The 14,769-nt window shown below is 45.5% G+C and overlaps 1 protein-coding gene across 1 annotated transcript in view; it reads left to right on the plus strand.

The window, feature by feature from the left end:
• Nucleotides 1-5,145: 5,145 nt before the first annotated feature.
• Nucleotides 5,146-14,769, plus strand: part of LOC121279353 (collagen triple helix repeat-containing protein 1-like) — a 46,196-nt gene continuing 36,572 nt past the window's right edge. The window contains exon 1 of the mRNA XM_041190533.1: nucleotides 5,146-5,554. Coding sequence (XP_041046467.1) covers nucleotides 5,441-5,554 — 114 coding nt within the window. The 5' untranslated portion in view covers nucleotides 5,146-5,440. The remainder of the gene's footprint in view (nucleotides 5,555-14,769) is intronic.

A 14,769-nucleotide genomic window follows, 5' to 3' on the forward strand; every position in this document is an offset into this window, starting at 1 on the left:
AAGAAGGGGCGGCTGGGGCTCCGCACACGGCTGAAGAGCCACAGCGAGCTGTCACTGATTGGCGCCTAGCTAGGCCCAGGGTCTCTGGATGCCGCCTTTCATTTTTGCAGATGACCCGAGAACCAGTGTCGCCAAAGACTGCGCATGTCTAGGCAACTGGTCTGTCACAACTGCCAGCTGCTGCAGGATTTGGTGCCATGTGACATAGAGGCATCCACTGCCAGGAGCTGTGAAAGTGACTGCGGTGCTCAATCTTTATGCCCATGCTCCTTTTCAGGGCTCCACAGGTGACCTCTGTGGGATATCACAAGCCTCCACCCACAAATGCATCCATGAGGTCACAGATGACATCTTCATGAAGACACACAACTTTGTGCATTTCACCAGGACAGCCAGCATGCAAAAGCAATTAGATTTGCCCAGATCTCCGGTTTCCCACAGGTGCAGGGTACAATTGATTGCATTCACATGATGCTCAGATCTCCGTGGCAACAAACAGTCAACTATGTCAACTGCAAAGGCTTCTATTTGCTGAATGTACTGCTGGTATGCGACTACCAGAAACAAATCCTGCAGTTCTGTGCACGATTTCCAGGGAGTGTCCACGACTCCTAAATTCTCAGTCACAGATCCCTGGAGTCTTCCAGGGTCTAAAGAGGCTGCAAGGATGGCTCCTCAGGGACAAGGGCTACCCACAAAGGCTGTGGCTGATGACACCCATGCAGTGGCCTCAGACTGCAGCAGAGCGACAGTATAACGAGGCTCAAGCTGCAACTCGCAACTTGGTGGAGCAAACCATCAGGATGCTGAAAATGAGGTTCCGGTGCCTGGACCAGTCTAGTGGAGCTCTGCAATACAGTCCACAGAGGGTGTCACGCATCATTGCCTGCTGCACCCTTTACAACCTGCCGCTGCAACAGGGAGAGGAGCTGGCTGAGGAGGAGCTGGAGGAGCGAGAGTTCTGCTCCAATGAGGAGGATGTCGACGGAGATGAGGGTGAGGATGTTCATGAAGGCGGCAATGAGGCCATTGCACTGGCCAGCTGAGGCAGTCATGCTTGGGAGCTGCTAGATTTGTGGAGGATGATGACGACATGCAGTAAGGAGACATCATGGATCCCACATTGCATCTGTGAATGTTTGACTCCAGTCTGGCTGATGGCAGGGCACATATGCTCTGTGATAATGCTCCTGTCATGGAGACGCAGTGGAGGCCCTAATTGGTGCTTGATTGCAGGAGGATGAAGACGGCATGCAGTGAGGACACTCCATAGGTCTTCACATAGCCTCTGAGAATGTCTGACTCCTGTCTGGCTGAAGGAAGCTCACTTGCGCTCTGTGATCAGGGTCATATCACGGAGATGCAGCCACGAACCTTTTAAAAGCACCTGATCCATTGTCCACCGTCAGCACCTGAGCCCTTCAGGAGCACAGCATCATTCGTCATGGATGCTGAAGAGATGGGGCCAGCCCCACCTTAAAGGTGCTGAAAGCACACAGAGAGAATGACAGAATTCGGTGGCACCTGCCCACAACATTCTGGCAGCAATGACCAGACCGTTGAGGTGCAGGCATCACTGATGTGTCCAGGGAGTGTGAGGCATCACTTTGGTCTGAAGGCTGCAAAAAGCACAGGGAAGAGGACCTGGACTGAAACGCCCGCCTTTATCTTTTGCAGAAAGGTTTCACATCTGAGTGATACGAACACTGCTCATCAGAACAAGGAGACATAGGCAGGGAGATACTCTTGGGAGTTTACTTACAATAATGAACATTATGTACAAATGATTAATACCTGGGCCAAAGCTGTGCAACTATATCTTTTTTACCTGCTCTTTTTGTGGTCATGTGGAGTCCGTGGACCATGTTTATATAGGGTGTGGTAGACTGCACTCCCTTTTCAGTTACTTGAAAAACCTTTTATTACTGTTTTGTTTGGACTTCAGTCCCACGCTCCTGACCTATGGACACCCGGTGCAGAGGGGGGTTGGGAAGGAGGAGGACCTCCTCGTGAACCTGCTCCTGGGCTTGACCAAGTTAGCCATTAACAGGTCCAGGCAACGGACGAATGAGGGGGTCGGCCCACCGGACTGTTTAGCCCGCTTCCGTGGCTATGTTCACGGCCCGGTGTCCCTGGAGAGGGAGCACGCTGTGTCTGCTGGCACCCTCGAGGCCTTCTGTGCCCGGTGGGCACCGCGGGGACTGGAGTGCTTTATTCACCCCCTTAATCACATTTTGATTTGATGTTTGTAAGTTTCCTTTAAACTTAGTCTTTGTTTTATAGCTGACCTGACTTAGGGGCTGTGTTTATTTTACCCCTCATTTTGTTGATTTAGTTTGATTGGTTTGACTCTGAAAGAGTTACATCTTCTTAACCTTCCTTACTCTATCGCTACATATTGGTGCTCCCAGATGTCTGCAGCATCAGCAACACTCACCCCAATATTGCAGACTTCCCACCCTGGAAACGTCGCACCCCAGGATAGCCAATCTCCCCTGCTCCAGAATTGCAGACCCACCCTCGGATTATGGACCTTAACCACGCCTCTTGGCATTGCTGCCCTGCCTCACCCCCTCCATGGATCTTTCCACCCCCCTGCCCCCCCCCCCCCCCCCCAACCACACAAAGATAAATACCCCTCACCTGAGGATTGCGCATACCTTCTTAAAATTTGGAACCTACCGACTTTTGGGATGCAGTCTTCCCTAGAATTTTTCACACTCGACAAGCAACCAAGTGTTTAAATCAGGCTGGCTTCTGGGTAGTAAATCTGTTAAAACAAAAGACAAAACTCCACAAATGCTGCAGAAAGGGGTTTGTGATCCTGGTTGGTGAGGGCGTGTGGGGTTTTGTGGTCTGTGATGCTGAGGATAGGGAAACCAGGTTTTGTGTGTTGGTCTGTGGGAAACACCCCTGCTCTTCCTGGCCCACACAGCATTGCTGGAAAGGCATTTATCTCCTTCTGAGATATACAGATTCTTCTGAAATCTCAACCCAGTTGAAATCAGGGCCATCTATGATAAAATTAATTGCCACTTGGAAAAATATTGGTTCATAAATGAAAGCCAGTACCATTTTGTTAAAGGTAAATCTTGTTTGATTGACTTGATTAAGTTTTTTGATAAAGTAATGGAAAGGGTTAGTGTGGATATTGTGATTGATGTTGCAAAAACTGTTTGAAAAAGTACTAGATAATAACAAGATTGAAGCCCAATATATCAAAGAGGCAGAGATAGTATGGATATGAAATTGGTGAAGGGATACAAAATGGAGGGTCGTGATGAATGGTTGTTTTTCAGGCAGGACTGAAGTATAAAGTGGTATCCCCCAATGGTTGGTATTAGGATAGCTGCTTTCGTTGATATATATTAATGACCTGGGTTTACTGGGCATAATTTCAAAATTTCCAAACAACAGAAAACTCTAATGTAGTAAACAGGGAGGAGGACATGGACAGATTGGTGAAATGGGCAGGTGCAAGGCAAATGAAATTTATTGCACACAAGTATGAAAAGATTAACTTGGGTAGAAAGAATGAGGAGAGGCAATATAAGCTAAGGGGTACAATTTTAAACAGCGTGCAGGTACAAAGTGACCATTCAGCCTGGCAGTTCAAGTTGAGAAGGCTGTTAAAAATGCATGTGAGATCCTTTATTATTAATAGTGGAATACAGTACAAAATCAAGGGAGTTATGCTTAACCTTTATAGTTACTGGTAAGGCCTCAGCTGGAGTATTGTGTTCAATTCAGGGACCACAATTTAGGAAGAATGTCAAGGCCTGGAGAGGATACAGAAGAAATTTACTCAACCAGTGATGAAGTACTTCAGTTATACAGAAAGATTGAGATATCGGGATTGTTGTCCTGAGAACAGAGAAGGTTAAGGGGAGACTTGATAGAGGTATTCAAACTCTTGATGAATTTTAACTGCATAACTGAGGAGAAACTTTCCAGTGGCAGGAGGTCAGTAACCAGAGAACACAGATTTAAAGTATTTGGCAAAGAAACCAAAGGCAAGACACTGAGATTGTGTTTTTAATAAAGATATGCATGGAATTTGGAGAGGACATCAAATTCAAAGACTACAGAGAGGAATGTGAGCTTGGAGATGGGGAGGTAGTTTGCAACGATGGAGCAATCAGGGTAGGTTTTTTGAGGAAGAGTGAACGTAGCACATTTAAAGGGGAGGGGGATAGTACCCAAACAGAGGGAACCATGAACAATGCTAACATGAGGGCCAGGAAGGGAATTTAGTTGATCAGCAGTTGGTGGGAATAGAGCTGAGGGTGCAAAAGGTAGGCACCAAGGACAAGACTTTTATTTATTTGTTCATGGGATGTGAGCAGTCACTGGCAAATCCAACATTTATTGCCCATTCCTAACTGCCTTGAGCATGTGATGGTGAATCACCTAGAACTACTGCAGGCCATCTGGTGTAGGTACACTTACAGTTCTTTTTCAGATTTTGACCCAGCAACACTAGCCCTGTTTTCTGTTCTTAATTTAGTTACAAAGTTCCGATTGGCATATAAAAGTTTTTGGTGAGCGAATGCATTTAGATTACATTTACACTACAACTCCGGTGTTGACGTGGAATGGTTCTAATGCAAATTCAGCCTGAATTCCGGATCAGGATATGACCCGGCAGTGGGGCTGAGTGGAGTGAAGCTCCCTGGGGAGCGAGTGAGTCTCCAATCCAGAATCAGTTCAGACCCTAGCGCCCTTTTTACACAAGGCTGGTACGTTCAAAATCAATGCCGACTCGACACATGCTGGCAAAGTCCCACGTTTATGTAAATACAACTAGTAGGGTAATGAAACATCTTCTGTTTTGGTTAATTGAAAGAAGGAGGCGGTGAATACCTACTGATTAAAATGCTATGGCAAAACAAATGAAAACTTACGCTGAGATGAACTGTAATTCAAAGAGCAGCTCTGATAACTATATTTTTGAAGCATAATACTTGCGTAAACTATCATTTGCGCCTTGTAATCTACCCAAATCTGTTGACACGCCACGTTTAAAATATTGAGTTTGAAAACTGCATTCATTCAGCTTACAGCTGCAGTGGAACTTACAAGCCCGTCTTTGTTCTCAAAACTAGCGATGATTTATAAGGGAGTGTGTATCCGCTACTAACCGCAGACTGGCTTTTCCATCCATGTTTTTATTTTCATTTCGTCAAGAAATCTAAACTTTCTAATAAAGGTTTAATCTGTAGCTTTGAAAATTCCAAACATTCCTATTCTGCATTTGATCTGAAGTGGAGCTGCACACAGAAATGAGTCAGTGTTTGGGCTGAGACATTCCTGAAATCCCTGCAGATGTTGATGTTCATGACCTGAAGCAGACACAAAGTCTAGAGAGAGGCTAAGTGGGATCCAGTGAATTCCCTGTCTCATCTTTGGGTCTCAGTCTCAATAGCTCTTTTCTCCCAACATGAGCTCCCTGGCTCGGATACTGCTGTTCACCTGGCTCATTCTACCTTTACTCGGCACCGAATCAGGCAAGAAAAGAACTGCTCGTCAGCGGGATGAGGAGTTTATGGAAAGGGTAAAATTTGTTTTTTTCTTTGTCCGTACCGTTCTGAAGGGGAATGTTTCTGAACGTTCCGTTTGGAATCGTTAATCCGGCGGGAATAAGTACTTTTGGCCATACTATCGAGTATATAACTGTCTTTTTATTCCCTTAATCTGCTGCAGCCTGTCAGAGATGTCTAGCAATACAACTGTTTATAGACATTAAACCACAATTGAGCGACTGGTTTGAGTTTCATAGAAAGTGATGGGGACGGGCGGGGAGGTAGCTGGTGAAGAGAGGTGTAGGAAAATGCAGCTTTAGTTAGCAGTGAGAAAAAAATACTTCAATTCGCATTGAGTTGGAACGTTTTTAGTTAATATGAAATTAGTACTCGGTGAAATTTTCCAACGAGCAAGTCACTAGGAAACTTCTTTCATCAATCTTTTATTTTAACTCTCAGACTACTTTTATAGATATATTTTCTTAATAAAAGTTTATTAGATATGAAACCTACCATTACCCCTGTGGGATAAAATTCATTGTAACTTGTTAGTTATGTTAGAAATGCCCCTTTGGGATGATTGGATATCACCGGAATTGAGAAAGATATTTAATTTGGATTGTTGGTTTAGAGGACCCAAGTGTTACAAATAGCGCTCAGAGCAATAATAATAATAAGCAATATCTTTCCTATAAACTGAGGATTACAATTTTTTGTGCGACATTCAAAAATAAGGTGGAAACCTTTCCAAAATCACTGAACGGAACTTCTGATGAACCCTTACATGAAAAGGGTTTCACCGGGTTAATTCGGAGCGCCTGGGTTCGAATCAATGGATCAAAACAATGGTATTGAAAACCCTGGGACAGCTGTTTGGAAAAAAAAAAAGTCCCTAACGGTTTTCTTCGAGGAACAGATTTCTCAATGCTTAAGCAAACAGAAACGATTAAGATTCTATCAGACAACTAGACAGCGCAAAGAACCGAGGGAGGAGCTGGCCGGGTTTTAAAAGGAGCGGGAGTGAGAGGCAATCGGCTGGTAAGAGCAGAGCCACCGAGGGAGAGACGGACAGCAGGGAATTCTCGGAATTTTGATAAATTTTGATGTCGAGAGTGCAATCATAGCATGTACAGAGCAAGAGCCCTGAGGTTGAGATATTGGGTGAACAAAAAGGAAGTAATGTCTTTCTTTACAAAAGCTGTCTTCAGTTGGAGAGCCAGGAGGTAAGGGAGCGCGTGGTGATTGGTGACTGGCTGGCGAATTTTATTTTGTCTGTTAAATTTAGCTAGTTCTCTAATAAATTGAGACATTAAAAGGAACCTCAGTCCAGTGGAATGCAAATCCTGTGCCATGTGGGAGCAAGGTCACTAATTCCCAGGGGAAAGTAAGGGGGCGTGGTTAATGGTGTTGGTAGCACGGGGCAGGTTGCCAGAACTGGGTGGGTGGGGTGTGTGCAGTCTTAAATCTCAAACTCAAACTGTACGTATGCCGCATCTGACACATTCGTAGAGGCGAATTAAAGCTGAAATCCGGGACAAATCGCACGCAGGGAAGGCCTGACACAGGACAGAAGTCTGGATTAGGGCATGATCCTGGAAAATCTGGGATGGTTGGTCACCCTATGTGAGAACTCCAGGGCCCTTCTTGTGGAGGATCAGGAAGTGTCATCAGCTGAAGAAACTCAAGCTCTGAGTTTTGGAACTTGAGCAGTAGTTGGGGTCACTACAGCGATTTTATGAGGCAAAGAGCTACCAGGGCCGTATGTTTCTGGAGATGGCCACCTCACTCTTTAAGAGTTTGCAGGTGAAGAGGGAATGGGTAACCATGCCATTAGAGAGGCTTTAGACTAGTTTGGTAGGGGGATGAGAACTTGCGTGTAGATTTAGAAGGGAGAGGAGAAAAGCTGGAAATGGAAGCCAGGAAATTATTAGGTGAGTATGGAAGGCAGACAAAACAAAAGCTGTAAAATAGACAATAAAGGAATTGTTCAGTGATTTGTTGTATATATTTCAAATGCAAAGAGTCTAATGAATAAAGGGGATGAGCTTAGGGCACAGGTTGGGCACTTGGATGTCTGATATCATAGCTACTAATGAAACATGGCTTAAAGAAGGGCAGGAATGGCAGCTCAATGTCCCTGGCTACAGGATTGCAGATGGAATAGAGAGGTGCATCAAAAAGGAAGGAGGCACAATGCTGGTTAAAGAAACAGTCACAGTTGTGAGGAGGGTTGTTGTGTTAGAAAGATCATCAAATGAGACCACATGAGTTAAAGTGAAGAACAAATAAGTGACAATCATTTTTTCTTTATTCTTTCATGGGATGTGAGCATTGCTGGCAAGGTTAGCATTTGTTGCCTGTCCTTAATTGCCCTTGCTAGGCCATTTCAGAGGGCAGTTAAGATGCTGTGGGTCTGGAGTCACATGTAGGCCAGACTAAGTAAGGATGGCAGATTTCCTTTCCTAAAGGACATTAGTGAACTAGATGGGTTTTTAAGATAATCAATTATAGTCATTACTGAGACTAGCTTTATATTCCAAACCAAATTAGAGTGAATTTAAATTCCATCAGCTGCCTTGGTAGAATTTGAACCCGTATAGGGTAGGATAAGGTAAAATGGGGAAACTTATGTGAGAACAGAGAGCTCAATACAGCAGAGAGCTGGAGAAGTATAGAAAGTGCAGTGAATAAATTAAAATGGAAATAATCAAAACAAAGGGTGTGGAAAAAATACTGACAAGCGTTGGCAAGTAAATTCAATGAAAATCCAAAGGTGTTTTATAAGTACATAAAGAGCAAAAGGAAAGAGTAGAGCTGTTTAGAGATCAAAAAGGTAAATTGTTTGTGGAGATGAAAGACGTGAGCATAGTGCTTACTGAATTCTCTGCATTTATCTTTGTAAAAGAGGGGGGCAATGCACACATTGTAGTTAAGTGGGAGGGTGAAATAATGGATGGTATAAAGATGGTGAGAGAGGAAATGTTAATAGATTTAGCTTTTTTGAAAATGGACAAACTGCTAGGCCCAGATGAAATGCATCCCAGGCTGCTAAGAGGAGGAAGGGAGGGAATCACAGAGACAATGACAATCATTTTCCAATCCTCTCTGGCTACAGCATGGAGTTGGAGGATTGCTAATGTTGTACCATTGTTTAAAAAGGGAGAAAGGATATACCGAATGATTACAGGCCATTAAACCTAAGTGGTGGGCAAAAGATTGGAAAAAATTCTGAAGGACAGTATAAATCACCACCTTTTCTCTTCAGGTGCTTATCCAATTCCTCTTTGAAAGACATGATTGAATCGGCCTCCACTATACTCTCAGACAGCGTGGCCGGAATTTTCCAACCCTCCAGTGGCAGCTTTCACTGCAGCGGGGCAAGTGAGCCATTGAAATTTCCATTCACATCTGCAGGACTGGAAGATCCCGCCAGCGTAAGGGGCTGGAAAATTCCAACCTGTGTTGCCGGTCCTAACCATCTGTTGTATAAAAAAGATTTTCTTCATGTTACCATTTTTTTCACCAATCACTTAATTCGGTGTCCTCTGGTTCTCATCCCCTCTGCCAATCAGAACAATTTCTCTCTATCTATTCTGTCTAGATCCATCATGATTTTGAATACCTCTATCAAATCTCCTCTGGACCTTCTTTAAGAGGAACAACCCCAGATTCCATAATCTAACCATGTAACTGAAGTCCCTCATCCCTGGTACAATTCTCATAAATCTTTGCTGCACCCTCTCTAAAGCCTTCACATCCTTCCTAAAGTGTGGTGCCAGTGTTTTAGAAAAGTTATCTGAATTAGCTTCTGCAATTTTCCAGTGAAAAGCTCCCAAGTCATGACTGGCCTCATTTGAATGTATTGAAATGACAGCCATTTTAAACCATTGCTGCATGTGGGTAACAGCTGTCAGCATCAAAGTTAAAAATATTAAAAATCCATAAAGTGCAAACAAACCACTTGGGTTCATTGCTAGAAAAATAGAATTGAAGAGCAAAGGAGTTATGTTAAGTTTGTGTAGAACCTTGGTTAAAACACATGTACTGAATAGTTATGGCTTCCATACAACAAAAATGATATAGAACCACTTGAGAAAGTGCAAAAAAAGATTGCCAAGAATGAAACCAGAACTGAAGGTCTGACTGAACAACTGGGGTTCTTTTGTCTAATAAAGAGAATGCTGAGATGTGCCCTGATTAAAATTTTGAAGGGGTAGATGCAGAGAAGAATTTTTTTTACTCAAAGAGTGGATATAGTGCAGTGCAGAACTAACTGCTGCTTGGAATGATTGTGGCATGAAGTGGCATAGCTGCACAAGGGGAGGCTAGATAAGTATGTGAAGAAAGGAATAGAATGTTATGTTGATAGGGTGAAATGAAGTAAAGTGGAAGAAGGTTGGGTGGAGCATATGCACCAGCATAGTCCAAATGGCTGTTTTTGGCACTGTAAAATTTCTAATTCTATGATGAGTTGTAAAGCAGTTGTGAGGAGTTTCTGAAATAGCAAGAATCTGAATATCTTTGGAATTCATATTTCTACTGGTCAGGAATTATTACCAACATGTTGTTTTTCTTTGGCATTCTGCTTAGATACTGCACTTGCTTCCCACTGGGTAAGACCAGTGGCAGATTTTTTTGGATTCCTGCCTTTTACCCACATTCAGGGTTTTTCAGAAACAGGTATAACATTTCCTATGGGCACCTATTCTTGTGCTAGGATTGCAGGAGGAGGGCACAAAATTCAGAAACAGACTAGTGAAATGGGCAGATGTGTTAAATTTAATGCAGTCATGATTAGTGATGCGCTTTGGGAGGAAGAATGAAGAAAGGCAATATCAACTAAATGGTACAATTTTAAAGTGGGTGCAGAGAGACATAGGGTGGAATCATTACAGATTTGCACAAAATGCAATAGCGGGTGGAGAAAAGGACGTTTTACCCACTGGCTGCAAAGGCAGGTTTTCACACTGTAACATCCCATTCCCGGCGCGTCCCACCTCATTAATAATGCATTTCTGCAAAGTACACTGGATTTCTGGCAAGCAGCCTCTGATTCACCCGCCCTGCTATCACCACAGACCTTCAGTAGTCCGGGCTCCCCTGCATCGAGCTAGCTCTCTCTAAGGGATCGTAAGTTGCTGCAAAGTCATGGCTGTCAAAGGGAGGAAACATGCTGCCCCTAAATTTAGTGATGCCTCCCTTGGGTGCCAACTGGAGGCAGTGGAGGCCTGCTGCAAAGTCCTCTACCCGCATTCTGGGTGAACACTAGCAAGCAAGGTGACAAATCCAGAATGGGAGGCAGTGGCAGCAATGGTCAGTGCCAATGCCATGCAACAGAGAACAGCCACCCAATACTGAAAGAGGATGAATGATCTCCTCCTCATCACACTGAACTCACACTTTCACAAACCCATCACACATCCACAGGGATCTCATTCACTGCTGGTTCAAGGAACATCACCGTTCACTTTCTCACACACACCTTCATCTCCCCTGTGGATCATGTCATCAGCCCATCCATGGCACCACTCACCACCCACACATGCCAGGCATCCTTCTCATCTGGCCTGGCAGATGTCCTGCTTACACTCTCCCCATCTGTCTTCCTGTAGGACAAGCTGGCACACAACAAAAGGGAGAGGTCCCCAAAGCATTACCACACCTACAAGCCACAAATCAGGAGTGTGATGGAATATCCTTCACTTGCCTGGATGAGTGCAGCCCCAACAACACTCAAGAAACTCAACACCATCCAGAACAAAGCAGCTGGCTTGATTGGCATCCCATCCACAAACATTCACTCTCTCCACCCCTGATGCACAGTGGCAACAGTGTGTACCATCTACAGCATGCACTACAGGAATTCACCAAGGCTCGTCAGGCAGCACCTTCCCAACTTACAAACATTACCATCTAGAAGGACAAGGGCAGCAGATAGATGGGAATACCAACACCTAAAAGTTCCCTCCAAGCCACTCACCATACTGACTTTGAAATATATTGCCCTTCCTTCACTATCACTGGATCAAAATCCTGGAACTCCCTCTCTAACAGCACTATGGGTATACTCATACCACAAGGACTTCAGCAATTCAAGAAGGCAGCTCACCACCACCTTCTCGAGGGCAATTAAGGGATGGGCAATAAATGCTGGCCTAGCCAATGATACCCACATCCCATGAATGAATTAAAAAATATTAGTGGAGGAATGCCTGACATCAAGGTCCCGACAGACTTTGAAAATAGAGTCATCAAGCTGGCCGGCAATTATCTGGACCACTCCTGTGCTGACAGTGAAGTCAGCGGTGCTCACTCAAGTGAGGATCCAGTGATGCAACATTCATCAGACAGCCATGCTTTGAATCAGTTCCCCTGTTCTGCAGTCCCCTGCCATGCACTAATTATCTCTCCTGCTTTTGCAGGCACATCTGGGAAGCAGCTGAGGGAGTCCATGACCCACATCATTGAGTCAAGCCCCAAAAAAACCTCAGAAGAATAATCTGATGACACCCTTACTGAAGGCCTGTCAGAGCACTCACACACACCCTCCGCCAGCACAGAGACACACACCTCAGTTGGACCTAGTTCTAGGGTAGCCTCGGGGTCACAATTTGGTGAGGACATCACACTGTCTAATCCACAGCAGGCAATGGCAGGGTCTTCCCAGGTTTCTGGCACTTGGAGGATTGCTGGGGGCCAGAAATCTGCTGAGTCCAAGTCAGATGACGAGCCTCTGGACTCAGTCATATCTCGGTTCCTGGAGCTGCAAAGGCAAGCTCGGGAACTTCAGAAGAGGGGTGTCCGCTGCACTCCTCAGATTGCAAGGCACGATGGAGGAGTCCATCTGCCTTCAGTCTGAGGTGATAGCATCGGCATGCCAACACACTGAGGTCAACACTGGTAGGGTGGCAGCCACCATGGAGACCTCAGTCCAGGACATTGGTCCTGCACTGCTGCTCGGGCTGAACTCCATTGCTGGTGCCATCATTGGCCTCCAACAATGTCAATGCGAGATGGATGTGGACCATCTCGATCTCACTCCAGCTTCCCCTTCCCCTCAAGGAGTCATTCAGGACCCTCAGACACCCATAGGGAGAAGGATTGGCAGGTATACATTCCGGGGCCATCCAGGTGACTCCAGGAGTGTCCAGCCCATCCAATTCCCTTCTTCCTGTGACCCCAGCAGCTCCACTCCACAGGTCAATGAAGAAGCCACTGCCACACAGCAAGACCCCAAAAGTAGGCCGCGGCCCTCCACGTCTAGGCCTTCCAGAGGACGCCCGCCAAAGTCATCACAGACAGGGTGTAGCAGTCAGCAGGCTGCTTCCACCTCTGCTGTGGATGTCCAGGGATACCAAGACAGGGTTAGGAAAGTTAAGATGATGTAACTCTTTTGGGAGTCAACCAATTAAACTAAATGAACAAAAGGGATAAAACAAACACAGTCTCTAAGTCAGGTCAACTGTAAAAACAAGGACAAAGTTTAAAGGAAACTTACAAACATCAAACCAAAATGTGATTAAAGGGGTCAATAAAATACCCCAGTTCCTGCAGTGTGGCATGGATGTTAATCACTTGTACTTAATGTTCACTATTTAAGTAAACTTCCAAGAATGTCTCATAGCCTGTAGCTCCTTGTTATGATGAGCAGTGTTCATGTCACTCAGAAGTGAAACCTTGGTTCCTGCACAAGATAAATGCAGGTGGCTCAGTCCAGGGCCTCTTCCCTGTGCAGTGTGTAAACTTCAGCCCAAAGTAAAGGTCCAGCTTCACATTCACTAGACACATTAGTGCTGCCTGCACCTCGATGGTGCTTGTTATTTCTGCCAGAATGTTGTGGGCAGGCATTACAGAGTTCTGTCATTCTCTCTGTGTGCTCTCAGCATCTTTGAGGTGGGCCCCCCCACCTCTTCAGCATCTGTGACCAGTGACAATGTTCTCCTGAAGGGGTCAGGTGCTGAAGCATGACAAAGAATCAGGTGCATTTAAAGTTTCATGGCTGCTTCTCCATGATATGACCTTGATCACAGAGCGCAAGCAAGCTGCCCTCTACCAGACAAGAGTCAGATATTCACAAAGGCAATATGAAGATCTATGGAGTTTCTTCAAAGCATGTCCTCATCATCCTCCTGGGATCTATTAGGGCCTCTGCTGTATCTCATTGACATGAGCCTGAGCACTGAGGGTATGTGCGCTGCCATCAGCCACACAAGAATCAAACGTTCACAGGTGAGAATGTCAGGACTGTCCTCACTGCATCTCATCATCATCGTCCACGAATCTTGTGGCAATGACGACCTCCCAAGCGCACCTGCGTCATCCAGCCAGTACGATGGCCTCATCACCGCATCATTGCCTATGAGGACCTCATTACCCTCACTCCTGTTGATGCCCTCCTCATCGGAGGATACTTGCAGCTCTTCCATCTCCTCCTCAGTCAGGTCATTGCATCACTAGACAGTGGAGTGCGCAGCAAGCGACAGTGAGGCACAACACCCTCTGGGGACTGTATTGCAGTGCTCCACTGGACCAGTCAAGGCACCGGATCCTCATTTTCAATATGCCTATTGTATGATCCACCAAAGTCCGAGCCACAGCATAAGCTTCCTTATACCGTCTTGCGGCTGCAGTCTAAGGCTGCCGCACAGGCGTCATCAACCACGTGCTCTGTGGGTAGCCCTTGTCCCCTAGGAGCCAAACCTGCAGCCTCTCTGGATCTTGGAAAATGTCAGGGATCTGAGACTTGGTAAGGACGTAGGAATTGTGGATGTTCCCTGGGAATCGTGCTCGGACCTGTAGGATGTATTTGTGGTGGTCGTATACCAGCTGAACATTCAGTGATTGGAAGCCCTTGTGGTTAACATAGTTTACTGTTTGTTGCCACGGAGATCTAAGTGCCACGTAAGTGCTGTCGCTGGCACTCTGCACCTGTGGAAAACCTGAGATCTGCACAAACCCCAGTGCTCTTGCTTCCTGGCTTTCCTGATCCTGGACAAAATGCACAAAATTCTATTCCTTTGCAAAGATGATGTCTGTAATCTCCCGAATACACTTGTGTATGGAGGCTTGCAAGATCCCACACAGATCATCTGTCGGTCCCTGGAAGGAGCCACTGGTGTAGAAATTGAGCACTATAGCCATTTTCACAGCCACTGGCAGTGGATGCCCTCCACTGGTGCCAAATCCTACAGCAGGTTGCATATGTGACTATCCAGTTCCCTACACAATGCGCAGTCTTCGGCAACAC

The sequence above is a fragment of the Carcharodon carcharias genome, chromosome 6 (assembly GCF_017639515.1).
Source record: "Carcharodon carcharias isolate sCarCar2 chromosome 6, sCarCar2.pri, whole genome shotgun sequence".
Classification (NCBI taxonomy): domain Eukaryota; kingdom Metazoa; phylum Chordata; class Chondrichthyes; order Lamniformes; family Lamnidae; genus Carcharodon; species Carcharodon carcharias.